We start from the raw sequence: 27,726 nt of genomic DNA on the forward strand, positions 1-27,726 counted from the left end.
TTACCTTACCTCTGACGAACCGGCCCGAACCACCAGCAGCCTATAGTCCGCGCGAAGCTACGCAGCGCCGCAGTTGCAAATACACTGCCGCGACTGCATCCGGCGTTGTCTTGCTGCCGCTTCCCAAGCGCCAAGGTTGGCGTCGCCGTCTCAGTAGGCAAAAACCGCATCAGCAAATACTCCGGCGACCCGCACGCACCCCAGCGGCAGAAGCAATATCGGTGGATCTCTAGATTTTTCTAAAAAAAAATTACAAAGACGACGCACGCCTACACCCGCACGATTTGCCACAAATACTCGACAAATTTATAGGGGGGAGAAAGCTCAATATTCAAAGAGTGATGTTCAATTCTACACATGAAATTTGAAGTGTATTCTTCTGACATGTTGATCGACTCAAAGAACAGTACAAGAGGCCAAGAGAGCAACCAATCACACCTTCCATTTATCAAGAGTAACCTGTTAAGAATCAACTATACAGAATTACCCACCCTTCCAAGAACTACATGTTATATTATATACATCCACTCCCCAACTAAATCAACAGAAACACCATTACCGATGTCTCATAATCAAGCTACACGACTTCCCCTTCAAATTTTAAATGCACTTCCAGTCTTATAGTTTCTCAACCCATCAATCCATCTCCAAGTATAGAACATCATGTTTGAAGTGGGGGTCTCTTTAACTCGCTGAATGGAGTATAAGGGATAGGTGCAGACACGTGGAAAACAAAAAAACCAGCGTGTTTATCTAAAAGGAGAACCTTAGCAGTGTGTACCTCTTGAACTGAAGATGCGTAAGGGGCACTACAACCAGCACAAACAAGCAATAACTTATGCCATGGGTGGCTGGAAAAGCTGGGCTGATTCCAGAAGAACCAAAACAAAGCCATGCACCTCTCACCAATGGTTGTGAATGGTGAGCTATTCCCCAAAGGCAAACCTTACTTCAGTCTTAAGATGTCCTATCAAAAACAGAAGCTGCCCATATCCCTACTGATTTTTGTAGAATGGTACTCATTGTAATTCAGATACCCCCAGAAACGGGAAAGGCCAAGCTCCCCATATTTTGAAGACTTGGAATGCAAAATATACATATCTTTGATGTTACCCTCAAACCTCGTTCTAATTGCATCCACCTGCATTGAAAAGCATACGGAGGTTAAAGGCTGTAAAAAGCCTACTACCAGATAATACTTGTGGCAAGGTGAGATTTGGAGGAAATGGAGACCCTCTAAACTACTGCAGTGGGTAATAGTGAACAATCTACAAAGATTTAGCAGATCACAGCGACTAACAAACCAGTCAATCTGTTAAGTGTTCATGCAGTGTGACAGGGATTCCATTGTTGACAACTATGATCAAACAGCTAGATCTAGATCAGCATTTAAGGACATTGCTTAAGGAAAGAACAGGAAACCAACAGCAAACCACTTCGAACATATTTGATAGATACTTTCAAAGAAACTATAGAGTAGAAAAAGGTTCGAACAGAGCATACAACTCATATTACCAGATCAGTCAGACACTTTTCAATTTGCATGCTGGAGTTGAAAGGCTGAAACAATGCACACTGCCACCTATTCTAAATCAAACTACATTGAACGAAACTGAGAGAATACCTGAGAGAAGTTTATAAGAGAATGCAGATTACTGAGTTGATTTTCTGGTAAATCACAAGTGTTACCAAGAATCTGAAAACATGATCGTAACTCCAAAGCCAGACGCAGCATGCTTTTGACTATTGTGGCAACTTGTTTTGACTCATCAGATAGGAAACATCTGAAAAACATGTCATGATCAGTTAAAAACTAACACACCAATCAATCAGAAAACAATGGGTACTTTAATAAGCATTCAACCAGCCCAGTCACAATAAGTGTTAATGTGGACATCATCGTCTTGTGAAAGTAATCTTTCCAGACAAATCTATAAACATTGTTTTTACATTTCCAACTCTGAATACTCATGGATATCTACATCAAAATTAAATAGGATGATATGCAGATAAGAAAAATAAGATAGAGAAGATAAGCTTCTTTTGACAAGTTAAAAGACAATCTTAGAGCCTGGATACTCAATTAGGTAATCCTCGTGTTTCCATGCCATCTATGGATCTACTCTAACCCTTGCGTGAAAGTAGGTCTAGATACTTCCTTAGGTAACCAAATGCAAACATGACAAGCCAAAACATTACAGTCAAGAAATGTTTTATGTATATTATGATGATGGTAATGAATTACACCACTAAAGAGAAAGCATATATAGATGCCGGTTCTGCACATTGCTGTTGTTCTCTTCGTTTAAACAGATGACATACATAAATACATAATCAATATCGTAAATTAGAAAATAACTCTTTTCCGGAAGGTCTCACTCACATGTCAAGTGCATCAGTAATATAACACATATGCACATACTCCAGATCCAGTATATCTCTCACCTAAGCAATAACGGAATATCAGTAACATTATTCATAAGTGCATTAACGAACACAAAAATTAAGGCAGGAAGCCTAACAAACCATATTTACTCTCAGGTTGAAAATAGTTTGACAAGAGTAGTGATCGAAATACTATACCTGATTTTTAAGGGAATGTTGAAAACGACGCCATGATATATCAGATAAATGGCAATGGAGATACTGCTGTAGTGTTGATAGAAAATGATAAACTTTATGCCTAAATAAAGTCATGCAACAGAAAGACAGGCAAACAGTTAAGACCAGAAGCATGCTGACAAAAATAAAGCCAAATGGCGTTCATTATAGGTAAAAGGGCTATTCATGGGCATACGGCACAAGAAACTAGAAATAAGCCAACAGGATCAGCAAGATTCAGTATGCTTTGTTGACTTGCTGTATCAGTAGTGAGTTTAGTTCCAGAGAAATTTGAACAAAAAAATTTTTAAGAACAAATCACTGAGGCAAACAGATAACAGAATGTTGGTTTATGCAAGCGTTAATTTAATATTTAATTATTTATATCTACTACAGATGCTACTGGATGGATAATTGCCTAATTGGATATGAACATTATGTCTGCTTTACCATGAGAAGAACATGCCTATTATATGTATATTGCATTTCAAAAGGAATTCCAGAAGCAAAGAGATTCAACAATGCATCAAACAATTTAGGAAGAAATGCATTTCGTTCCTAATACTTCAGTGACAGCATAAAACTGATAAGAGGAATATAAGATTGATGGTTGGACACCACAAAGCTTTATAAAGATCTAGACGTGAGTACCTCACTCTCATTACAAAATTCAATTTCTTCATCACATCAGGTCTACTATGGCTGGAGCGACTGATGAGCTGTGTCAACTCCTGTAATATATTAGTACAAGAGTCATACCTTCACATACATAGCAAAAAAGCCTCACATTACCAATATGGCAATATCTATTATCAGAACTAGAGCAAAAGAAAACGCTTGTAGCTACTTGATAAGAAAATTGAGCTCAGGATTAATCAACTCTATAATGTTCCAAGATCATTGGGTACTAATATAATTGCTTCTGTCCACAAGAAATAGTATCAGAAGTCGAAGTTCTCATAGTATGCACATCTAAATGAATGAAATGATGTGAATAAAACATCAGTGGGGGAAGGATACCTTTAGAAATCTCCATACTTCAGTTAGTGAGAACACCGCAAACCTGACTTGAAGAAGATAACAGAATATTTCAGCATATATTTTAAGTGTGTCTTCTCTAATGACAATATTCACCGGCCATTCAGCTTTATAACCCAATAAGATATCATCCAGCAAATCAAGACCTGGAAGTAAAGAATCGAGCAGTTAACAATTTGAGAAGTAGAACTTTAGCTATCGTGCCAAACATTAATAGCTGGAGAACAAGTGAAATTATTACCACATGCAGAGGCATCAAAGGAAAAAATGGGTTGCTCTCTCATGTATATAAACAATCTTTCCTTATAAGGATCATAATCGCATGAAGACCTCTGCAAAGCCAATTCCATAAGCCCTTGGATCTCTGCTCTTTTCTGCTCAGGCTTAACGAATGACCATTTCTGCATGGGGGAAGTTCAAGGTTGGAGAAGATTTATAGAGGTAAACACCAACCATATGACCTATGGCTAAAATAATATGGTTAAACAAACATTACCTTATGATAAATTGAAAAAATAAAGGAATCTGTCCAGTCAGCTAATTCCATGAAATGATACCGCCGCAGAGCTAGCAGATGTGCATGAAGATCAAACCCCTCCTCAAGCAATTTCATTGTGAAGCTGCTAACATATTTATATCTTTTAAAGTTAAGGAACAAAGGGTAACAATTGGAAGAAACCTAGCTACATTTTGAGGGGGTTAAGATTTAGAATTAAAAACCACTGACAATATTTTCAAGAAAAATAACTAAAACTGTAGTACCATTTATCATGACTTGATATGAAAAGTTCTCAGTAACAGAAGCAGTTAATAAACAAGACTAATGGTAAAACAAAACTATATACACTAATTACATAATCAATTACAACTGGGCCAAATTAGACAAAGAGACCAATTAGAGACAGTACATCAAAACTTAGTGTTCAACAAAGTTGACTCTCTGATGTTCCGCATAGCTTTCTTAAAGCCCACAACTAACCAAACCTGGAACTATCTGCACTACAAATGCTTGAAGAACAGAACTGAAGAAAAAGCTCCAGGTTTCATATAAGAAAGCTGCAGAGTAAATATAAATACTGTAGTAGGGATGCCAAAAAACTATTAAGTGTTTTCTGATACTGATAGTAATATAGAATAACATAACAATGGTTCTTAAATAACTAAAGCTATAAACCATTTAATCATTAGGAAAGCTACAAGGATACTGAAGCAAAACTTCTTGCATGATGCACTTCTCAATAACAATATCAAGGGGCATATCAAACTCCGAGCTAAAATCCCCAGCTGTTTTTTCTTTTGATTTATCATTATATTGTAATGACTTCTCCCAGAATGCGCCACCAGAAGCACTTTCTTGAAGATTAACTTCTGCCACTTCTCCTGAGGAAGTAAGGTATGCCTGACTTCTTGCCTCAGCTTGAAGAAGCTTGCTAGAACAATCAGGCTGTCCAGAAAGCTGAGTCTTGGGCTGGACAACTGTTGCTGCTCCATTTACAGATTCAACAAGGCAGGACGGGCTCCTTTCACAATATACTTCACATGGGTCTGTGACTGACTCGAAATCAAAGCTGGCAAGTGCTCGGTTCTTGCTTTTATGTTGCAAATCACTCTCCGTATGACAACAAGCTGCATTCCTCAGTATGGGGTTCAAACTGAGATTGTAAGGAATGCTAGTATTCCATGCCTGATTTATCTTACCAGACTTCTCATAGTTTTTACTGTTCAGTAGTCTAGGAGACCCTGATTCAGAATGTAATGGATAAACTACATTACCATGTGATACTTTCTGTACTGAACTTTTATGATCAGTATATAAGAACTCCTCAACTAAATTCATTTTTTCGGATGAGCAACAGGTTCTCTTCATAAACCTGTCAAATGGTGAAAACTGACTATACTGATAATCCAATTCTAAAGCGTCAAGCGCCGCATTATGCTTAATATTCTGTGAGTGCGTAGGAACATGTCTGTAACTCAAGTTGTCATCTTTCTCGGACTCATCAATAGGGCTTGCATGATTTATCCCATGGTGAACTGAACTGGCTTGGGAAGAAAGCAGCTTTCTGGTAACCAAGGAGCATTTTGCTTCACCTGTACTTGTACAGTATGGTGAGGACATGGAACTAGACAAATCGTCACAAGCTGTAGCACTCTCAACTTCAACATCATCCATAGAGGTATAAGAAGAGCATTCTGAAGATTCCAAGGGATCCTCTTTATCTGAAGATTCTTGTGAAGTTGAAGAAGCATCATTATCTTTTTCATCTGCAGCCCTGACATAAGAAAACATAAATCAGACAATAACAAGGGACTTATAATGTCCATTGTCTGCTAATGGCATAAGTAAGCATAAGTGCTATCTATACAGAAAGATGAGTGGAAACAGTAACTTTGAGACCCTGTTTGAAACATGGGGAAATTCCTATTTGCGGGGGACCAAACTGTTTCCTATGAAATTTGCGCAATTCAAATATGCCCACAAACAGCAATTGCAGGAAAATTAAAACGAGGACATACATCTTGCAAGCAAGTGCAGCATCGCTGTCTCCATAGTACAGCTCAGCATCTGAAACTGATGTAGCCAGATGGTCCGTCCTCTTATGTAGGAAGTTCGATGCAGTATCAAAAGGAATCACCTGAAGTACAACCTTCTGTCAGCATAGTGGCAAACAGAAGCGAAGGAGATGAAGAGTAGAAGGTGAATTGATACAAACGCCAACATAAAAGCATGTATTCTTGCTTCTGCTAGAGCAAAACCCGGAGAAGAAGTAGGTGCTGGAGATAAAAGCAGAGTGTAATGCAGTTATGTGACTAGACCTCAACATTCGAGAAAAAGTGTTGCAGCTTCTCCATCATCAACTTGTACATAGCATCCCTTTTGCATGTTACTGCCTCCACACTACTTTTTGAGAATGTAAATGAATTCATTGAAGACTCAATTGGCGTATCAAACCACGGGAGAACTCCCTCCATACGAATGGTATTATGAGAGGGATAAGCATCTTGTCCAGTAGCAGAAAGATTGCAGGATTTTAGAAGCTTCAAGAGCACTTGAAGCTGCTGGCCAGTACGCAAAAGAGGATGGCATATCTCCTTTAGAAAACATGGAGCAGATACATGATTTCTTCCCTGTTGACAGCAGATCATGATAAAATGAGGTTAGATATAATATGAAATGAGTAGTAAACTAAATGACAGTGACTACGAATGGATTTATGTTAACAATGGGTCATATCCTTCGGTTTCTGATGTAAAAGGTAAATCGTATTAACAGAGGAGAAAAATTACATAAAGCTTTTATATTTGAAGTTTCACTGAAGAAAGCAATATTTTACCTTCAAGGGGAAGAGTGTAAACTCATCTAGTATGTCAGAAGAGTCTCCTCGAGCATCCTTATTCTCAGTTTGTGTAATGAGAAATTCCTCATAAGGGTCATCAACAGAAGCTCGGTAAATCCATGACTTAATGAAGTTAAAGTATGGTTCACAAGAACGAATGAAGAGATACTTCAGAAATCCATAGTGAACTGGATCAGCATCCTAAATTGAGGTAAAACAAAATGGAGAAAAAATCATTCAGCATTTCACGTAGTAAAATTTTATGTTATATCATTATATGTATAAGATGAACAAGACATATATGACATAAACAAAAAGTAGCACTCAATTTGGTGGAAACCAACCAAGCAACTGCATATACATGGAAAGGATGATAAAATCATACGAGCAACTATATAGAAAACAAAACAAAGGATGATCGCCGGAAAGAGCGTCACACCCAAGAAAGGAGATGCATTATGCTAGAACTATCAAATCTACTTTCGTTGCATGAAGTAACAAATTCAGGTGTCATCAAATGGGCATCCAATATCTTGCCTTTGCTTATTATAAAAGAAAGAGGTAGGTACTAATATCTTTGACAACCCCCCCCCCCCCCCCCGAACCCCCAACCCCCCCCCCCCCCCCCCCCCCCCCCAAAAAAAAAAAAAAGAAGATGGGGGCACTTCAAAGTAATAAAATAGGCACTTGATAGATTCCATTTGAAACTCCCTGGTGCATCTGGGGAATATGTAATAAGAGGTAGGGCCACACTTCAGAGAATAAAAACTGAAACCAGTAAGGTCTACAGTCTACCCGACAGTACACTAATATTTTTGGAAAGTAGAACATCTAGTAATAGTAACTGGCCTACATTCAAGAAAAAAGCAACTAGCCTACTTGGAAGGTAAGTACATCAAGTATGAATATACACTTCATGAGAATGAGATATTAATTAACAAATGTAAATCTAAGATCTGATCTGATTACAAATACATGTAAAACCAAGAAATTAACAAGCATATAACTCATAAAGCAGCACATGGCTAGAATTTCCTTTAGAAGTATGATTAAATCAGAAAAAGCAAAGGGTTCAAAACCTAAATCGTAAGATGATGTCTTACACGAAGATGGACATACAGATAGGAAAGCAGATCAGTGCCCCGTGGGAAATTCTCAAACTCCACATTTGCATCAGTATTCAAACCCTCCTGGCACAATGTAAGACCTGCAAACTTAGGGAAACAAATATTTCCAAGGGACTTAACATGCCTTCTTAATTCCTCAGTGTGTAGATAAACTTCCAGAAGAGTGACTTCTGAAGTGAAATTGCAACTCACTCCATCTGAAATCTTGGAAGGCATACATTGTGCAAATGAACGCCTGAGCTTAATTGATGCTGGTAAAGTATTCAAGGAACATAAATAGCCTTCCAGGGCCTTTTCAACTGCTGCAGCAAATGCTTGGTTTACTAGACTGAAAGGTTGATGCTGCTCAGTGTCTTTATCATCAGAACCTTCACATTCATGTCTTCCTCCACTTGCACAATTCTTTTCTCGGCTTTGGATAAGATAAAAGTGCACAAACTTGCAAAGGAAGAAGACCGCAAGACCTGTTGAGCGTATAGATTTGAGAATGTGCCCCACGGATGTAGTGCTGGATGAATGTGACCACACATTAGCGACACGACTAGAGGTCCTGTCAGCCGGATTCGAGGAGAACACCATGAAAAGCTCATCAATCTCATCTAACGATGATTTGACACCATGCAGGGCATGTAAAGCCAAACGAACCAAAGCATCATCCTGCACAACATGGGCGATCATCAGATTCCACAACTGCATAATTTGAAATAGATTGGCACTCATATTATGAAACAGTAGTCGCACTAATTTTTTTTCTACAAATGGTGGCATGAATGCAGAGTTTAAGTAGTGGATCCAACAACTAAACGTTCAGTGAAACAGAGATCTCCCCTGATAAAAATCCCTAATCAAGCAACTCGCCCTCTACTCTCTCCAACTGCTCGAAATGGCACCCAATCAAAGCAGGTTGGGAGGTAGATTTCACTTACAGTAACCGATGCGAGCTCGTAGATCGGCTCGTGACGGGGGCGCCCTCCGAGGCCTGAGGTACGAGCGGCGCCGCTCTCGGGGGTGATCGACTCCCAGGTTCCCGGCGGCGTCCAGGGACCGTCCACGCGGAGGGTGGAGAGCAGCGACGAGAGGCTGGAGGCGGCCGCCTCCATACCCTCCCGGCAGGGCCTAGCTAGGGTTTATTGCCCTCCCCCGTGACTTGATGAAATGTAGCTCCGCCCTTCTGTGCGTAAGCGAGATGGAGGAGGAGGAGGCCGAGGATGGTGCTGGTGGCTCGGGCCTGGCGGGCGGCGGCGCCAAGGTTCGCCGGCGAGGGACTGGCGAAGGTTGGTGGTGACTGGTGAGAATGGGGAAATGGAATTTCGAATTGGAGCGAGCCGCCGGATGGGCCTTTTCGCCTGATGATTTTTGATATGGGCTCTGGCTCGGTTGATTTCAGCCCAAACCATAACAAGGCCTGCGTCTGGTCGACGACGAATGTGTCTCACACTTACGCTGTTTTTTTTTTTTGAACATTACAAGCGTTTGAATATCTGTGTGATTTTCATATTTGATAGATTGTGCTGCGCGCCTGCCGTGCGCCTGTGCGTTCTCACACTCGCACTGTGTGACTCGACCAATTCCATTTCTGAGCTTATCACAGATGCTTTACCAATGTTAACCAAAGCAACACATGCGCCTTTCAAAAAAAAAAAAGCAGCACATGTGCAGCTACAATTATGTAATTATGTATAATGGAGGATATGCGAAGCAGGAATTTGTGAAAATCCCTACCTTTGGCTCGCCTTCAATAGGTTTTAAAGATATGAAGTTATCAAGGCCGTCAAAATATCTTTTGGGGGAACGAACGGGCCTGCAAACAAATTTAACCCGTGAAAGATGTCTTGAACACGTCGAGTTCAATCCATAAATCTGCATATGTTTGTAATTCAGTCTGAATCGGAATCTCTGAGCACAACAATTTAATCGCGCAAAAGAGACAAAGTGTCCAGCTTCTTGATGACCACAACCAAATCAAAAGTCAGATACTAGTAGCATACATCAGCCGTGAACGGTGGTGTGGATGTGAACTGTACAACTGCAACAGCAGAACGTTGATCTGCTCTTGCTCTGCATGCACTCTTCTGGGCTCAGCTCCATTATAAAGCCAGTGAAAGAAATAAGAGAGGGCAGGGAATGAATAGAAAGGGCTTTGCATCCCTTCTAATCAGGGATCACCGAGGATTCCCAAAGTGCAACTGAATTAATCAATTCAGTGTGAACAGATTCAGCTAAGGCTGAAGAGATAGCAAAAGCAAAGGGGTGGCCAGGGAGGGGGCAGGGTGTTCCGGTTTCGAAACTTTCTAATCCGACGGACGACCGCCACCGGCGAATGCGTAGAAGACGTGAGAAGAGAACGAGGAGGAGGTTTTCTCTGAGAGTTGGGCCGGCCAATACCCACGAACATACGCCGGGCAGGCTCTGCTACGGGCTACGGCCATCCGCCGCGGACATCGCCGTCGCTTCGTCGCCGGTGGCCCGGCTGGGAAAATACTGCGGGGATGGGAAGCGGAAGGAGAGAGCCATGGGAAGAGTGGAAGTACATTCGCGACGGTGAGGCGGCGGTCGCCGTCACCGGACGGGAGAGACTGCGGAGGTTTAGGGGTTTTTTTGAAACTATTTGGATCGCGGGGAGTTTATTGGAAATATTTGGATCGCGATCAAGCGGGTGCTTGTCATTGTCACATCGAATATTTAGATACTAATTAGGAGAATTAAATAAACTAATTATAAAACTAATTGCACAGATGAGGCTATTTCGGGGGACGAATATATTAAGGCTAATTAATCCATATTTTGACAACGTGATGCTACAATAAATACGTACTAATTATGAATTAATTAGGCTTAATAGATTCATCTCGCGAATTAGCTTCCATCTGTGCAATTGATTTTATAATTAATATTTAAGCATTCGATTCGATGTGATAGGAAACTTTAGTTCGTGGAACCAAACTTTCCCTGATAGTCGCGATCCGATTTAGGGGGTCACATGTAAATACATGGATCAATTGAGGAGTCTTTCTGCAAATAACTTGTACGACGAATCCGCCTCGCCGGCTCAATGTCCCGGCGCCGGCGGCCAGGGCGCTCGTTCCTCCGCCCGAAACGCCCCGTGCCAAGGAGGTGAATGAGACAGAGGAGGAAGACGCGGCCACGGAAGCCGCGGGCTTGAGTCGCTGTGCACCTGGAAGCTGCTATGGGGTTGAACTGAAGCTGCGGTGCGACGGACATGGGGGCGGCGGCGGAGCCCATCTGCGATTCAGAATGATCTAGATGCAAAGAAGAAGAAGATTGTTAGCAACCCGAACACCTTTTTCTGTATCCGCTAATAATTGATTTGTTCTCCACGACCGGTGTCTGAAGTTCATCCTAAGGGAGAGAGTGCGATCTGCTTGATGCTTCGGTTCAGTGAAGGAACACACAGACAGCCAAGAGGATTTTCTATCATTTTCTAAGCGTTGTGTCAAGGACGTCGAGTCCCCGACTGGCCGGACCGCGGCTACGTAGCTCGTAGCCGTCGGCCGTCTTCTCCGGCGAGGTTATCCCCCTCGGCCGTAGGCTTAACAGAGAAAGGAAGATAGGAGATATAAATTCTTGCTTGCCAATGTTCACGATTACAGCAGCATATATATGGCCAATGGCCCAACCTAAATGTAGAAAGTATTCCTTGATTGTAATTACCAAAACTAAGTTTCTATCTTTAGTTGCTAGAGTTTGATTCTAGCAGTGCTTGCCCAGCACGTTCGGCAGCGCGGCGTACGTCGCGGGCGCGTCTGCACCTGGCGTATGTACGCCCGTACATGACATCTCCCCCTGCCTTGAAGTCCAACTCGTCCTCGAGCTGAAAGGAAGGAAACCGAGTACGGAAGTCGTCCAGATCCTCCCATGTGGCCGAAGCAGGAGGTTCGCCCTGCCATTCAACTAGTATCTGGCGGACGCCACGGGCCAGGCGAGCGCGCGTCACCCGGCTTGGTGTAGGCACCACAGCACCATGGAGGAGCGGAGGCAACAGCGGGGGGGGGGGGGGGACACCTACAAACTTCTTGAGAACGCCGACATGGAACACATCATGAAGACGAGCCCCGGGAGGAAGCAGGAGCCTCACAGCCACTTCATTGATGAGCTCCGTCACCTGATACGGCCCGACGTAGCGCGGCTTGAGCTTCCCTGTTGCGAAGCGTGGAAGGGATGCTGCCACCCGCTGCCGTAGATGAAGAAGAGCCCAGTCGCCTACCTGGAAGGAGACGGGCCTGTGGTGCCGGTCGTAGACACGTTTCTGGGCCGCCTGTGCCTGTTCTAGGCGATAGTGGATGTCGTCGAGGAAGGCGGCGCACTCCTCCATCTCCTGGGCGACGGCGGCGACACGGGTGTCCCCAGGCTCATAGGAACGAATGGTCGGCGGGTCCCGGCCATACACCACACGAAATAGAGTGTCGCGGAGTGAGGTCTGATAGGCAGTGTCGTATGTGTACTCGGCCCAGGGCAGCCAACGGAGCCACTGCCGGGGACGGTCGCCAGTGAAGCAGCGCAAGTACATAACAATGACCCGGTTGGCAGCCTCGGTCTGGCCGTCCGTCTGGGGGTGAAAGGCGGACGACATGTAGAGCTTCGTCCCTGTGAGCCGCATGAGCTCACGCCAGAATGCCGAGGTGAACACTGGATCGCGGTCCGACACGATGGACTGCAGAACGCCATGGAGTCGAACAATGTCGGCGAAGAAGACGTGGGCGACGGACTCGGCAGTGTAAGGGTGCGCCAGGGGAATGAAATGGCAGTACTTGCTGAAGCGATCCACGACGGAGAGGATGACCGTCTTGCCTTGTACCTTGGGCAGGGCCTCGATGAAGTCGATGCCGATGTCAGCCCACACGGTCGACGGAATCGGCAGAGGTTGAAGCAGACCGGCCGGCCGGAGATGATCGGACTTGTATTGCTGACAAGTGACGCATGCCTTCACGAAGTCCTGCACCAACCGGCGCATGGAGGGAAAGTGAAAGTCCCGCCGGAGCCGGTGGAGGGTGCGGTGGACGCCTTCATGGCCGTCGTTGTGGACTGCGACCACTATCTCCTGCAGCAGCGGGGACGCCGAGGGAATGTACAAGCGGCCATCGAAGGCAATCATGCCGTCCATCAGCGCCCACAGTATGGTGCGGGTGCCGGCCCGAACCTCGTTGTGGATGGCGACCAAGGCGGGATCGGTGGCCTGGGCGTGGCGGAGGCGCTCGATGAAGTCGAAACGGGGCGCCGAAATAGCCATCATCTCCCCGGCGTCATCATCGCGATGGGATAGGGCGTCGGCGACGATGTTCGTGGCGCCCGAGCGGTACTCCACCGAGAAATCGAAGCCCAAGAGCTTGCCTACCCAGTGATGCTGAGGGATCGTGGCGAGGCGCTGATCGAGGAGGTACTTCAAGCTGTAGTGATCGGTTCTGACGGTGAAGCGCCATCCCCAGAGATATGGACGCCAGTGCCTGATGGCCTGGACGAGTCCGATGAGCTCACGCTCATAGGCGGCCAACGAGCGGTGGCGAGGTGCCACAGGCCGGCTGAAGAAGGCGACTGGGTGGCCCTCCTGGACAAGAACCGCGCCGAAGCCGACGGACAACGCGTCGCACTCCACGGTGAACGTCTTGGTGAAGTCGGGCATGGCGAGGACGGGGGCAGATGTGACGGCGGCCTTGAGCGCGGTGAACGCCGCAACCGCCGTGTCGTCCCAGGAGAAACCTTCCTTCTTGAGTAGTGCCGTCAGAGGAGCAGCAATCGCCCCGTAGTTGTGGACGAACTTGCGGTAATATCCGGCGAGGCTGAGGAAGCCGCGCACCGCCCGGGGTGAATGTGGAGGAGGCCAATCATGGATTGCCTGCACCTTGGCAGGGTCCATGGCCACACCTGCCGCGGATATGACATGGCCGAGGTAAGCAACGGACGAGGCGCCGAAGGAGCACTTGTTGCGTTTCACGAACAGCTGGTGGCGGCGGAGTTCGTCGAGGACGGCCCGAAGGTGACGAAGATGATCAGCCCATGTCCTGTTATAGATCAGAATGTCGTCAAAAAATACGAGGACGAAGCGGCGGAGGAACGGGCGGAGCACGTCGTTCATCAGGGCCTGAAATGTTGCCGGAGCGTTGCATAGTCCGAACGCCATCACAAGGAACTCGTACAGGCCGTCGTGGGTACGGAACGCCGTCTTGTGGATGTCCTCCAGGCGCATGCGCACCTGGTGGTACCCAGAGCGCAGATCCAGCTTGGTGAAGAACTTGGCGCCATGAAGTTCATCGAGGAGCTCGTCGACCACCGGGATCGGGAAGGCGTCCTTGACGGTGAGGGCGTTCAACGCCCGGTAGTCGACACAGAAGCGCCATGACCCATCAGGCTTCTTGACGAGGAGGACGGGTGACGAGAAGGGTGAGTCACTGCGGCGGACGATGCCTTGATCGATCATGGCGGCACACTGCCGCTCCAGCTCATCTTTGTGCGCCGCGGGGTACCGGTAAGGACGGACGGCGACCGGTTGGGCGTCGGGCTTGAGCAGGATTCGATGATCATGGGTACGCTTGGGAGGGAGCCCGACCGGGTCCGCGAAGAGTCCCTCAAAGGAGAGTAACAGCGCCTCCAATAGGGAACACGCCGCTGTTGTGGCGTTCAGGGCCGGTACCGCCGGGCTGGCCACGCCGGTCCAGGAGACGAGACGCCCTTGGCGCAGGAAGTGCATGCGCCGGTGGCCGAGGTCCCAGACGATGGGTCCTAACTCGCCGAGCCACCTGGTGCCGAGGACGACGTCGTACCCAGCCAGCGGCATGACGTAGAGATCGGCCGGGAACGAGTCGTCGTCGATGAGCAGGGGCGCGTTGCGGATGACTCCGGCGCAGGAGATCCGTTCGCCATTGGCGACCAAGGCGGTGAGGCGGGGTCAGGAGCGGGAGGGTAGACCGGAGCGCCGTGCCGCCTCCTCCGAGATGAAGTTGTGCGTGCTGCCGGAGTCGAGGAGGGCGACGAGAGACGCGGCACCGAGGACCACGGCGATCTGCATGGTGCTTGCCATGGGCACCCCTGCCACGACCTGCAATGAGAAACACGGCGCCTCGGTGTCGCGCTCCTCATCATCCGCGGCGTCCAAGGTGTCCTCGAGCTCCACGCCTTCAATGAAGAAGAGGCGCCTGCAAAACCGGTTATGGCCCCGAGTATATTTTTCATTGCAATTGAAACAGAGCCCCAGACGGCGGCGTTCCGCCATCTCGTCCGGTGTAAGACGCCTCTGGTTGCTCTCGCCGCGGCCTTGCTGGGCGGCCACTGGAGGAGCAGGGAGCGCCAGTGGTTGGTGGGGCGCCGAGAGTGCTGGCCGGGGGCCGGGCGCGGGAAGGAGGCCGCGCGGCGGTGGCCGAGGGGGATGCGGCGCCGGTCGTTCGACTTCCATGAGCTCCACCTGGCGCGCCAGGCTCATAGCGGCCGCGAGCGTCGCCGGATTGTGGAGGCGGACGGCGTGGCTGAGCGGCGGCAGAAGACCACCCGTGAAGAGCTGGACGCGTTGGGCCTCATCCAGCCGGCCCGCGCGAGGTAGGAGGGCCTGAAAGCGATTGGAGTAGTCCTCCACAGTCCCCGTACGCCGGCACTCAGCGAGCTCGAACAGCGGAGCCGAGCGGAGGGGAGGCCCGAAACGCAGGTGCAGGAGCTCCTTGAATCGCCCCCAAGGTGGCGGCCCCTCGTCCTCCTGGAGTTGGGTATACCATAGTTGTGCGACGTCCTCCAGATGATACGAAGCCAGCCACACTCGCTCCTCCGCCATTGTACGTTGCTGGCAAAAGTAGGATTCGCACCTGTTGATGAAGAGCAGCGGATCGGACTTGCCGTCGTAACGGGGAAAATCCAACTTGTGGAATTTTGGGGGGCGCTCAGCATCGCGCGGACCCTCCGGGCGGCCGCCGGCGGCGCTGGTGGACGACGAGGACGGCTTCTCCTTCATAGCCGCCATGTCTGCCTTCAGGGTTGTCACTTCCGTGGTGAGGGATTTCAACAATTCCATCACATCGGCGAGGGTCGGATCGCCCATGGCCGGTGGCGGCGGCGCGGAAGCAGTACGGATGGTGGCGACCGTGGGGGGCTCGTGTGGGGAACGGCGGTGGACGAAGAGGTGGAGCGGGTGGGAGAGGATCGACGAGACCGTGATACCAGGTTGTCAAGGATGTCGAGTCCCCGACTGGCCGGACCGCGGCTACGTAGCTCGTAGCCGTCGGCCGTCTTCTCCGGCGAGGTTATCCCCCTTGGCCGTAGGCTTAACAGAGAAAGGAAGATGGGAGATATAAATTCTTGCTTGCCAATGTTCACGATTACAGCAGCATATATATGGCCAATGGCCCAACCTAAATGTAGAAAGTATTCCTTGATTGTAATTACCAAAACTAAGTTTCTATCTTTAGTTGCTAGAGTTTGATTCTAGCAGTGCTTGCCCAGCACGTTCGGCAGCGCGGCGTACGTCGCGGGCGCGTCTGCGCCTGGCATATGTACGCCCGTACATGACACGTTGCCTTTCATCAGTACAGTAGGTTGGTTAATTTCATCCATTGGGTTTGACCGAATTCTGAATATTAACAATTTCCCTGATTTTCGATAAAACAAAGATGGCTGTATTGATTCTGTTCAGATTTTTATATCTTGTTCTCAAGGTTCAGCAATTCAGCAATATATCATTGTTTCCAGCATCAGCCTGAATGCCTTATGTAAGAATGGTGTAATCTTGACCACACGAAACAGCTGCTTCTGGAAGAAACTAGCCAGGTAATGAGATGGTGTAATCCTGACAGGTTGCATTATAAGGATGGCAGTGGCACAGTCAATCTACTTCTGGCCACACAACACCCCTTTGAGCCACAAAACATCTCTGCAGTTTTCTGAAACTTTCACACGTTAATATGTATGGCTCAAAAGGCCACACAAAAACAGCTTGGTCTTGTCAATTGTAAGTATCATGGAGTAATTTTGGAGGCAACCAGCAGCAGGTTCTCAGGCCTGCAAACAAAACTTCGGAGCTCTGAATAAACCTGAATGCATCAGCTTCAGTCCAAAAATCTGCACACATCCCTTCACTTTTGTCTGAAAATGGGTTAATCTGGTCTGGACATAACATTCGATCTAGTCCTAATTTCCTCCATGTGTCACCTAGGTACTACGGCGCTTTCCATGGATGACCCTTACAATAGAGCGTATTGCACCAAGTTAGGTCAGATGCTTTTTGCATGAATCTTCGACCGTACCTAGACGACTTTGTTCAGGCAAGAGGCAACGCATGACACAGAGGACTTATACAGTAAAGCTGAATCAATAAACAAGTAACCCCCCCCCCCCCCCCCCCCCCCCCATATCAAATGTGCAGATCCCTTTGTCTTATCAACACAAGCAGCGTACCCTGACCAAACTTTCAGAGTCAATCAGACCAAACTCTTTCTGGTTCATTCCTGTGTTTTTTTTTTCCAGGTGTGCCTAACGTCATCTACACGTCCTTCCCATTGAATTTGCTCCAGAACCTTTCTGCCCTTCAGCTACTTGATTGAGTCGAATGAATTTCAAATCCTTTTCTTTCCTTCCTTCCTTCTTTTTTTCCTTTTTGCTGACTGGCGGGAGAGCAATAGCAAATTAGCACCAACAAAACGTGAGGTAAGAGTTCATTCGTCGCTGCAGAGTTCCAAGTGCGGGGCATTGCTGTAATGCAGCATATATGAAAGCATACCGAGAAAATCTGGTAACCTTTCATCATTATATTTTTAAAATACGCATGACTTATACTCACTTGATCACTTGCTACTTTCGTGTTCCATCATGGAGTACAAAAATCCTGCTTTTAATTCGACTAAAAAACAAGAAAGGATATGCTGCTGACTTCGTGGTAAACATTTTTTTTTCTGACGGTCAGGGGGGGGGGGGGGGGGGGGGGGTGGAGGAAGCCATCTCTACTTCAGATACAGGTTTACATTGACTTCGAGGTAAACATTATTAGCAGAAGGTTTTATTCGCCATGAACCATGGTGCTGTGCTCCTCAACTTCTCCTTGGTGGATAAAGGATTCATAACCGGTCCAACGACGCAACCTTTTATGCTCCAATCACGTCCATCCCCTTGATCCGGCGTGCTAGGGCTTTGTTTTGATAGGCTGGAATATGAGGACTCCTTTAGGCCTTGTTTGGAACTTTGGATAAACCCATTCCCTCCTAATACATATGGTTTAGACTTTAGAGTGAAAAGTGAACTAATTTGTACATCAATTTCTCCCAACTGTATACTCGTAAGAGTGAAAGTGTAAGATTGGAGGGGATTATCATGTTTCCAGTTACCAAACGAGGCCTTAGAGGATGCCACTGAATTGTAAAAACCCGCGAAACCCCATGCATCAGATCGGGCCAGGATGACAATTATCCCAGCCAGCTCGAGTTATCATCTTCGAGTCTTGTGGAATTAATTCCGGTGGTCAGAACCTGATGATCTCGATCAAGCCTATTCAAGCGCCTTCATCGTCGTCCGATTCCCTCCCGACTCTTCCGAGTCCGAGCTGATCATGGATTGCTCCTTAGTCGCGGACTCTGCAGGCTTTCCGTCATCTGCTGACCTGAAGTTCGCGAGGCTGGCCAGCGTGTCGACGGCGTCCACAACGCCCTCGACCCTGGCGGACACCTCTATCAGCAGCGAGGTGACGGTGAACAGCTGCGCCGCGTCCACCAGCAGCGCCGTAGACGCCGCCGACCCCGCCCCGGCCAGCAGCAGCTCGGACGGGAGCGCCCTCAGGTCGTCCCGCAGGTCCTGCACGGCGGCGTTCATGTCCGCGACGGCGAAGTCCAGGATCCCAGACGCCGTCATCGAGGTGACGGAGGCCGACGCCTCCCTGAGCACCCTGGCGCACAGCGCCGCCACCCGCGTACACGCGCCGGCGAGGTGCCGCCTGGAGTGCCCCCCGTGCGGCGCCGCCGGCTGGGCCTCGGCCGAGCGGGCGCAGCCGGCCAGGGCCTCCACGCAGTAGGCGCAGTGGCGCATGGCGGCGCCGACGTTCCGGTACTGGCCGTACGGGTGGCGGAAGCCGAACCTGCCGTGCGGGGGCTCCCACCGCGCAAGGTTGGCCTGCGAGTCCTCGGACGCCTTGGAGTTGAGCACGCACCTGTACCCCTCCGTCGCATTGGAGGACGACGGCCGCTTGTCGCCGCTCGCCTCCTCCTCCGCGGCGTCGGCGAGGAAGTAGCCCTCGACGATGGCCTCGAGGGCGCCCGCGAGGCTCTCCATGTTGCGCGCTGTGGCGCGGTGCAGCTCCTGGCCGGCCCACACGGGGCAGATGAGGACGCAGATAGCGAAGCAGATGGAGACGCCGATGGAGATGGTGCACACCCGCTGCTGCGCCAACGCCACCAGCGCGCCCACGCGGTACCCCGACACCGCCACCAGGCTGTAGGTGAGAATGAAGATGGTGACGCCGTAGTCGAACCGCGCCTTCACCGTCGGGATGAAGCGCGAGAACGTCGCCATCGCGGCTGCAAGTTTCGCCGTGTTATTAGTCATAGAGTGTCATACCATACGCCATACGTGCATGTTTTTCGGGCTACTCATGCATCGATTTGGTCTAGGTTACGTACCAAGCAGAAAGACGGAGCCACTGCGGATGAACGGCTCGAACTTGTCGCCGGACTTGCTGGCGATCCAGTGCACGCCAAGCGCGATCACGGCGGCGCTGGCCGTGGCGATGGCTCGGTTGAACCCCTTGTACACGCAGCCACCTGTGCACACGCCCATGCATGTTGACCAAGTTCGTCAGGTCACAGTGTATGTTGACCAGTTTCCGAATGTACTGTATGTGGCACGTTGTGCATGCATGCTTGACCAAAGAACGTTAATCCCGCATTCCCGTGCATGTCATGCAAACTCACCGACGGTGTACTCGAAGACGACGACGACCGTGAGGAGGGCCCACATGGCGGCGCCGCCGACGCCGTCGTATAGGGGCCTGGTGTAGTAGAACACGGAGACCATCGCGAGGGCGAGGCCCACCTTGAGGCCGTGCACAGCCCTCCGGGGGTCGTCGGCGCCGATCCTCCAGACCCGCCCGCCGAACCCAAGCGCCTTGTCCCCGAACGCGAGCAATCGCGCGACCAGCCACGCCCACGCCCGCGCGGCCCGGCCGGCCTCGTGCTCCACCGTCACCGACGCGCCCTCGGCCACCGTCACCCGCCACTCCGGGGCACTAGGCGTCGGCCGCCCGTTCTGCGCCGGCTTCGCCGCGGCCATCTCCATATATGCCCTGACTCTTGCAGCTTCACAATCACACGGCAGAATGGGGATGGAGGTGGAGTGGCGACTGGCGCGCTGGAGCCCTAGCTAGGTTCAGGTGGCTAGGCTGATGCTCTTGTTGCTCCTGCTTTGGGATGGGATGTGCAAGAATCTGGACGTGTGGCACCTATATATAGTGGCATACTAGGAGAGAGAGAGGCTGATGTTAGGCCACGGTCGTCTCTCAAGGTGGAGGTGCTGACCGACCTTTGCGCACAAACTTAAAAGCACCATGCCGCTTCTTTGTACGCATATCCATGCATACATGGACCATGCACGGTTTCATAAAGGATGCATAACCGTTTTTATTTGTCGCGTTCAACGTAATCGACTTCTACCAAATATATATAAAAATATTAATATTTATGGTACATAATTAGATAGATCGTTGAACCTATCTTCATAATAAATTTATTTAAAAATATAAATGTTGCTAATATTTTCTACAAATATTGTCAAGTTTAAAAAGTTTGACCAGCTCACTTAATATTAAGGTCTTGTTTAGTTCCCAATTTGGGAGTGCTAAAGTTGGGATTTTGCTATAAATGTGTAACTGTAGCATTTCGTTTGTATTTGTGAATTATCGTCCAAATATTGACTAATTAGGCTCAAAAGATTCATCTCGCAAAGTACAACAAAACTGTGCAATTAGTTTTTTATTTCGTCTACATTTAGTACTCCATGCATGTACCGCAAGTTTAATGTGATGGGAAATCTTTTTTTGCATAGTGCCAAAGTTGGAATTTTGAGGGGAACTAAACAGGGCTAAGAGACAAAGTGAGTACAAATGGAAATGGGGCAGTACAGAAGGCAGCAATTGTTGGCGTGAGAACACGCAAAAGGACGTACCGGCTGTACAAGTACAGCGGTACAATATGTTTGGCGAGAGCGAGGAACGAATTGGCATGCCCTCACACAGTCACATATTCACATTCTCGTTTTCTTCCTCTGTTGTCACGGAATAATCATCGAATGTACACGGTGCCACAACCGGGAATCAGAAAAGAGGGACACATTGTCTATTCAGTAGTAGGTTTGCTGTTGACAAACCGATCTGGGTGTACAAGCACGAGCGCTACCACTTTTGGGATAGATGGGATAAGTTATATTAGTGCTAGACAGCAATTGGCGCTCCTCCTTATGAAGATAGGGTATTTTGATCTTTCGCAGGCGTGGTCTCTGAAATTAGCCCTTATAAAGCTAAGTTTGAAGGACTAATGAAATAAAAAAATTTTAGGTCCCTGTTTCAATCACCATGGGCTAATTTTTACCGACTAAAGTGTCGGTGAACGCTAGCGATTACTCGTGACGAAGCGTTGTGGTTTCAAAGAATCTCTTCTCCCCTACAATATTTTCTTTTACGGGTACTCCCCTACAAGTTGGGTACATAAACCTGGTTGTGATCTTAATGTTCAGCATGAGTCTGTTAAGGTATGGATACTTGAGGCAAATATAATGTTGTGATTTTATATTAATTGCTCCTGTGTACAAGAAAAAATAATTAAATCGATAAACATACGGATAGGATCCCTCTGGAAATGACGTGAGCCGAACAAAATGATGAAAAAAAGAAGAAGAAGAGAAAAAATGTGGATGTCGTGCAACACTCATTTGGAGTCCTTAAGAAATGCAGTATTTTAGGTTCTCATCAGGTTATCTTAGTTCGGTAAGCGCACAAGCTCTGAAGAATTGCGGTTGCTATATATACATCATCATCCATCTTTTAGGTTTGGCACACTGACTGGAGACCTTATTTTACACCCCAACCTAGAGATACATCGCACATGCCCACAGCTCACCAACCTGGCACGTGTCACTAGCTTGGGAGGCGAAATACATGCGTCTATGCCTACGTGGAGCAACACAAGTGACGATGCATTGACAAGTCAATAAGTCATGTGCCACGTCAGATATGCGGTTGGTGCATAGATCGCCCGAGCTTTGCATGCAGTAGTGCCCAAAAAAGGTTTAGCTAGCTTTCCCCAACTTGATTAGATATGTCACGTTTTTTGGTAAGCGCACAACACGCAATGACACAACCTAGCTAAAAAGGAAAGGAAGCTTTATTTAGCCCACTCATATGCAAATCATCTGTCTGGGGGCTGCTTATCTTCCTTGTTTAAGAAAGTTTTGGTAATCAACTTGTAAGCAAGTTAGTGGGTTCGCCTATGCGTTATGCATGGTTGGTACAGTGTTTGGCTAGTACTATATCCATTTTTAAATATATGACATCATGTTTTTAAAAATGAACTGAGTAGCGCGCCATTGATGAGGGGGTCAGAAATCACGCTGATACATTTGATGTTAGGGCTAAGGCGCTTCAATTCCTTCGTCGATTAACTAAGTACGTACCTCCTTCCATAAATATAAGGAAAACAATTACTTAGCCACACAATTTAGTGATATAAATGCCTTTTACCTTGTTTATCAAGTATTACCATGTTTGATGTGATGAACTCAATCTTGGACTTATTATTGTAAGGTTGAGGTGTACCATGATTTTTTTTTAAAAACAAAGACTATATTTTTTAATTATTAGAAAAGGAATTATTACTATAAGTTTTCTTGGATAAATTCGGGCTGACAAATAATTAAAATTGATTTTCTAAAATCCTACGGAATGAAATAAAATTATGAAAGCAAAAATAATGGCCTATTTTGATGGAGCCATCTAAAATTTTAGAAACCATCTAAAATTCATGTGAATTTATGGAGCAACGAGAATCCTTAGATCCAATGGAGCGCTAATTACAATTCTGAAAAATGGTCGGGGCCTTGCGGTGTGCAGCACTCCTCTTTTCATTGTTTGGATGCAGCGCCGGTCGGGTTTGAAGCTGTATAAGGCCCAGCAGGCGTTCGGGTGTCTCCTTGTCCTACCACTGAGGGCGTGTTTGGCATAGCTCCAGAGCTGAACTTTAGTAACTCCAGCTAATTTTCCAGCCAAACACCTCAACTCCAAAATTCCATGGAGCCGAAAACTTCATGGAGCTTTAGTGCAAATTGGGGTGGAATTTTGGAACACTTCTTTTGCAGCTCCAAAACCACCCAATATGAACCTCCTCGTGGAGTTGGTGGGTAATTAACCACCAATGCCACTGGTTAAAAAAAACGGTTCGTTTCTTTTCTCCCGAGCCCTCCCCCCGCCCGCGTCGTGACTCCCTCCCGCGGGCATGTCTTCCTTCCCCGCCGCCGGCTGCCGTTTTCCTCCCCCGCCGCCTGCCGCCGTCTTTCTTCCTCGCAGGACGCTGCCGCTTGGTCGCCGCCAAACCCCCACAGCCACCGTCCACCGCCGTCGCCACCGCCGCTTCTCGCCTGGCCGCGCGCCTCCGCCGCGCCAGCGCCGCCCGTCGCCTCGCCTCCTGCGCAGCCGCGCCATGCCTCTCGCCCGACCGTGCACCTCCATCGGCAGGCGGCCGCGCCTGCTCCCCGGCGGGCGGCCGCACCGTGGCCCCATCGGGCACGCCGTCGTGGCCCCTCCCTCACGCCGCAGGCCGGCCGCTGCCCCCATCCTGCGCGAGCCCAGCCACCGTCCCCACCCCCAAGATCGCCGACGCCACCTTGAGGCCGCCCGCCTCCACCGCCGGACCAGGCCACCGGCTCCTCCCTTACGCCCCAGCTCTTCCCTGACAGTGTGCCCCCATCCTAAGGAAGAAGAAGATGGGGATAGAGAGGATGACAAGTGGGGTTTGAATTGGGGGGCAACAATAGCAATCCACACTAAAATTGATCTTTTTTTTTAGCTGAGAGCACTCTTCTAGCCAAACACACCATCTAGACCGCTCCAACTCCACCTAGAACTAGCTCCATCTAGAGTTCTGGAGTGGAGCAGCTCCACCCGGACCTGAAAGTGGCACTGCAGGTTTTCTGAACGGAAATGTTTTACAGCACCAGAATTAGGTCATCAGAAGATCACCGTCTCAACGATCTTTTGCTTTGTTTAAATTAAAGGCACAACGGACTTATCCATCACCTTTGCGTTCGAATAAGTAACCTAACGTCTAACGATGGTTGGGGTTGCGCTCTGCAAGCACTTATCGCCCTATAAACGACGTCGTGGTGCAGCGTGACGTGATCGTGAAAATGGTACACGCGATCCAGCGCCGATCAAGCCCGGACATCGGAAGAGCGGCATTCAACAAAGTTTCTGGTTACCACTTACTACCAAAATGAAGACCGATGTTCGAAAGATCGATGGGAAATTTGCCTACAGCACACCATGAAAGTGCTGTTTTGTCTTCAACACATCACCAAAGTTGATTTTGTCTTCAACACATCGTGAAACTGTGATTTAATCTACAACACACCACATTGAATAAACTAATTATTTTCAGCTAAGCAGATAGGTAAATAGACCATTGTGCCCTCCGCTGGAGCCCACACGTCATCTTCTACCTCCCCTCTCTCTCTGCTCCCCTGTTCCCCTCCGCCGCAGCTCTCTTCTCTCTCTGCTGGCCTCTCCCTTCTCGTCTCTCCTCTCTACACGATGGCTCAGCGTGCAGCGGTAGCTCGCGTGGGTGGCAAAGGACGGCTCGCCCGCGAATGGAGGCGGCAGATGTCGCGCGCGGGCGGCGGCAGGAGTGCGCGCCGGCGGCGGTGGCAAGCTCGCGAGCGAGACAGCAGCGACGGTGGGGCTAGCTCGGGCGGCATCAACGGTGGCGCTGCTCGTGGCGGGGAAAGATCAGGCGGCGTCGGCGCGGCTCGCGGCGGGGCATCTCCAGGCAGCGGCAACGGGGAGCTCAAGCGGCTCAGCTCGTGGCGTTCGGCGGCGTTTAACTCGGGCGGCACGGCTCGCGGGGAGCAGGTGACAGCGGCAGGCAGTGCAAGTGCCCGAACTGTGTGAAGGAGTTCCTGCATGTGCAGAGCTGCAGACCATCAGCAGAACATGAGGTCGGCGACAGGAGAAGAAGAGAAGCCGGCGGAGGGGAAATGGATTAAGGAAAGAGATGTGAGGGAGAAGGAAATGACATGTGGGCCCCGACGAAGGGTGCCCTTTTAGACGCTATCTCAGCAGGAAATGATTAACTTATTCAATACAATGTGTTGCAAACCAAACCATGATGTCACGATGTGCTGGAAACAGAATCAACTTTGACAGTGTGCTCTACACAAAACCGTCAATTTGCAATGTCCCACGGACAAATTCCCCAAGATCGAATAGGGTTCAGTTTGCAAAATGTTTCATGGGGGTGGGCTGCATTATGGTCGGTGGGCTCATGTAATGTGTTCAACCGGGACAAAATGGGCCGTGCGATGCTCGGCTACGCAGAGAGAGAGATGATAATGGATCGAGCCAATATTGGTCCTGTCCTGGGCCTGTTTCGGTGCCGTGGACCTCTGGTTAGCTTCCCCTCTGTTTCATGGTCCTCTCTACTCCTCTCCGTTGTCCGTTCGCACTTGGCACTGCGCAGCAGAGGCTCCAACACCGGCTGGGCTGCCGGCGCTGGGCGCAGCAGATCCCGCATCCCGCGGTGCCGTGCCGCGAGGGACCGATAGATGAGTACAGCTACGCTACTCACGCCCAAACAATAGCAAGGATCCATTCATCCATCAGACGTGGGTACGAGGCCATCCGCGCATGCCGGCCGGCCGGCCGCCTTGTGATGATCTGTCAGAGCCGGACGGAGATCGACCAGCCCTGTGAGAGCGTGAGGTTGCGCATGGCTGGCTTTGTCTTCGTCCCAGCCTGCCTCGCCAAATATCGCCCGTGATACACGGACGCGGATGTCCTCACGTCCCGGGCACGAAAACAACACCTACCTTTGATCCATGCTGCCTGCAAGTGGTAATGGCAACCGATCGAGTAGCCATGGCAAGCCGGCTGCTCACTACCTACGGAGGCTGCCAGTTACGTTCAAATCGATGCACCGATCGACGCATGGTCCCGAACTGATCGACGACCCTGCTTCGTTCAAAATCCAAATGCAAGCTTCCAGCGCGAGCGATCGGGATCAGCCCGATCCCTTTCGGCCTCTGCTATAATTGGCCTTATCATTGTGTCACTCAGACACGGTCGATCGATGCGAATGCGATGGAGATACTACAGAGCCGACATGTTTGAACGACTACCCGCGCGTACGTAGCACAAGCACCACACTAGCCGCTAGCTTGGATCGACGTCGTGAGCAGCACGGCACAGGGACATGCACTACGAGCCCCGGGCGGTCGTGCGTGCCGGCAAGGAGCCGGCGGGCGGCGGTCGATGTGTATCCTGCGGCCGGCATGGAGCTGGCCGGTCATCGACCCAGCGACAGCTACAAGCCCTATTGCTGTCGTATACTCCTCGTGCACCTACACCAGTAGTGCTACTTGAAAGAAGTCAGGCGCAAAGAGTGTGGAGGAACACGATCCTGGGGTACGACGGTTCGTGTTGATTTGGTGTGCACAATCGGCCGCATAACAGGTTACATATATAATCTCTTAGAGATAACGTTTGGTCAAGCTAACTACCAAATCTATTTACAACAGAATAGGATTCTATCTCTAGTTTACAACAGAATCAGACTATGACCAAACATATCTCTAAAGAGACCAGGTTTGTTACAATATGGAGAGAGAGATTTCTTCTAACACTCTCCCTTAATATGAACTTCCTAGATTAAGATTGTTCATGAAAATTTCCAAATGCCGAACAGTAAGCGGTTTTGTAAACCCATCAGCAATTTGATCCTCTGTAGAAATATATTCTATGTTAAGTAACTTCCTTGCTACTCTTTCTCAGCACAAAATGATAGTCCACTTCTATATGTTTAGTTCTTACATAAAAAACTGGATTAGCAGAAAGATACTTAGCTCCAATATTGTCACATCACAATTTTGCAGCTCTCGGCACTTGAATTCCCAATTCATAGAGTAAAGTTTGAATTCACATCACCTCGGCAGTTGCATTAGCTACTGCCTTATACTCAGCTTCAGTATTTGATCTTGAAACTGTAGCTTATTTTTGTGCACTCCATGACACAAGATTAGTTCCTAAGAACACAGCAAAGACACCTGTTGACCGTCTGTCATCTGTACAACCAGCCCAGTTTGCATCTGAAAAAACACTTACAAGCAAAGAATTGGTTCTGCAAATCTTCAACCCAATATTAGTTGTGTGTTTCGAGTACCTCAAAATTCTTTTGACCGCCATCCAATGTATAGTAGTTGATGCATGAAGAAATTGACACACCTTATTAACTGAATAGGAAATATTTGGTTAGGTCAAGGTCAAATATTAGAGAGCACCAACAACACTTATGTAGTTTGTAGCATCATTCGGTCCAAGCAATGACCCTTCATGTGCCGAAAGCTTCTCAGAGGTGGACAATGGTATAGTCACAGGCTTGCAATTCATC

At 48.5% G+C, this 27,726-nt stretch overlaps 3 protein-coding genes across 3 annotated transcripts; all 3 read right to left on the reverse strand.

Moving 5' to 3' along the window:
* Nucleotides 1-419: 419 nt before the first annotated feature.
* LOC117863711 (uncharacterized) lies at nucleotides 420-9,422 on the reverse strand. Its single transcript, XM_034747529.2, has 14 exons — nucleotides 9,031-9,422; nucleotides 8,081-8,761; nucleotides 6,975-7,178; nucleotides 6,457-6,768; nucleotides 6,157-6,275; nucleotides 4,845-5,912; nucleotides 4,136-4,277; nucleotides 3,881-4,040; nucleotides 3,622-3,785; nucleotides 3,253-3,332; nucleotides 2,584-2,683; nucleotides 2,384-2,445; nucleotides 1,625-1,784; nucleotides 420-1,141 (listed from the first exon to the last, which is right to left on the reverse strand). The coding sequence occupies exons 1-14, from the start codon at nucleotides 9,202-9,204 to the stop codon at nucleotides 971-973; spliced, it is 3,597 nt and encodes a 1,198-aa protein (XP_034603420.1). The 5' UTR covers nucleotides 9,205-9,422; the 3' UTR covers nucleotides 420-970.
* Nucleotides 9,423-15,005: 5,583 nt separating this feature from the next.
* Nucleotides 15,006-16,142, reverse strand: LOC140223496 (uncharacterized). The gene has a single exon (XM_072295335.1). It carries the CDS (start codon nucleotides 16,140-16,142, stop codon nucleotides 15,006-15,008), a length of 1,137 nt encoding a protein of 378 aa, XP_072151436.1.
* A 2,112-nt stretch (nucleotides 16,143-18,254) lies between these two features.
* LOC117863713 (aluminum-activated malate transporter 10) lies at nucleotides 18,255-20,479 on the reverse strand. The gene is made up of 3 exons (XM_034747530.2): nucleotides 19,993-20,479; nucleotides 19,702-19,842; nucleotides 18,255-19,599 (listed from the first exon to the last, which is right to left on the reverse strand). Exons 1-3 carry the CDS (start codon nucleotides 20,354-20,356, stop codon nucleotides 18,578-18,580), a joined length of 1,527 nt encoding a protein of 508 aa, XP_034603421.1. The 5' UTR covers nucleotides 20,357-20,479; the 3' UTR covers nucleotides 18,255-18,577.
* Nucleotides 20,480-27,726: the final 7,247 nt, after the last annotated feature.

The sequence above is a fragment of the Setaria viridis genome, chromosome 7 (genome assembly GCF_005286985.2).
Source record: "Setaria viridis chromosome 7, Setaria_viridis_v4.0, whole genome shotgun sequence".
Taxonomy (NCBI): domain Eukaryota; kingdom Viridiplantae; phylum Streptophyta; class Magnoliopsida; order Poales; family Poaceae; genus Setaria; species Setaria viridis.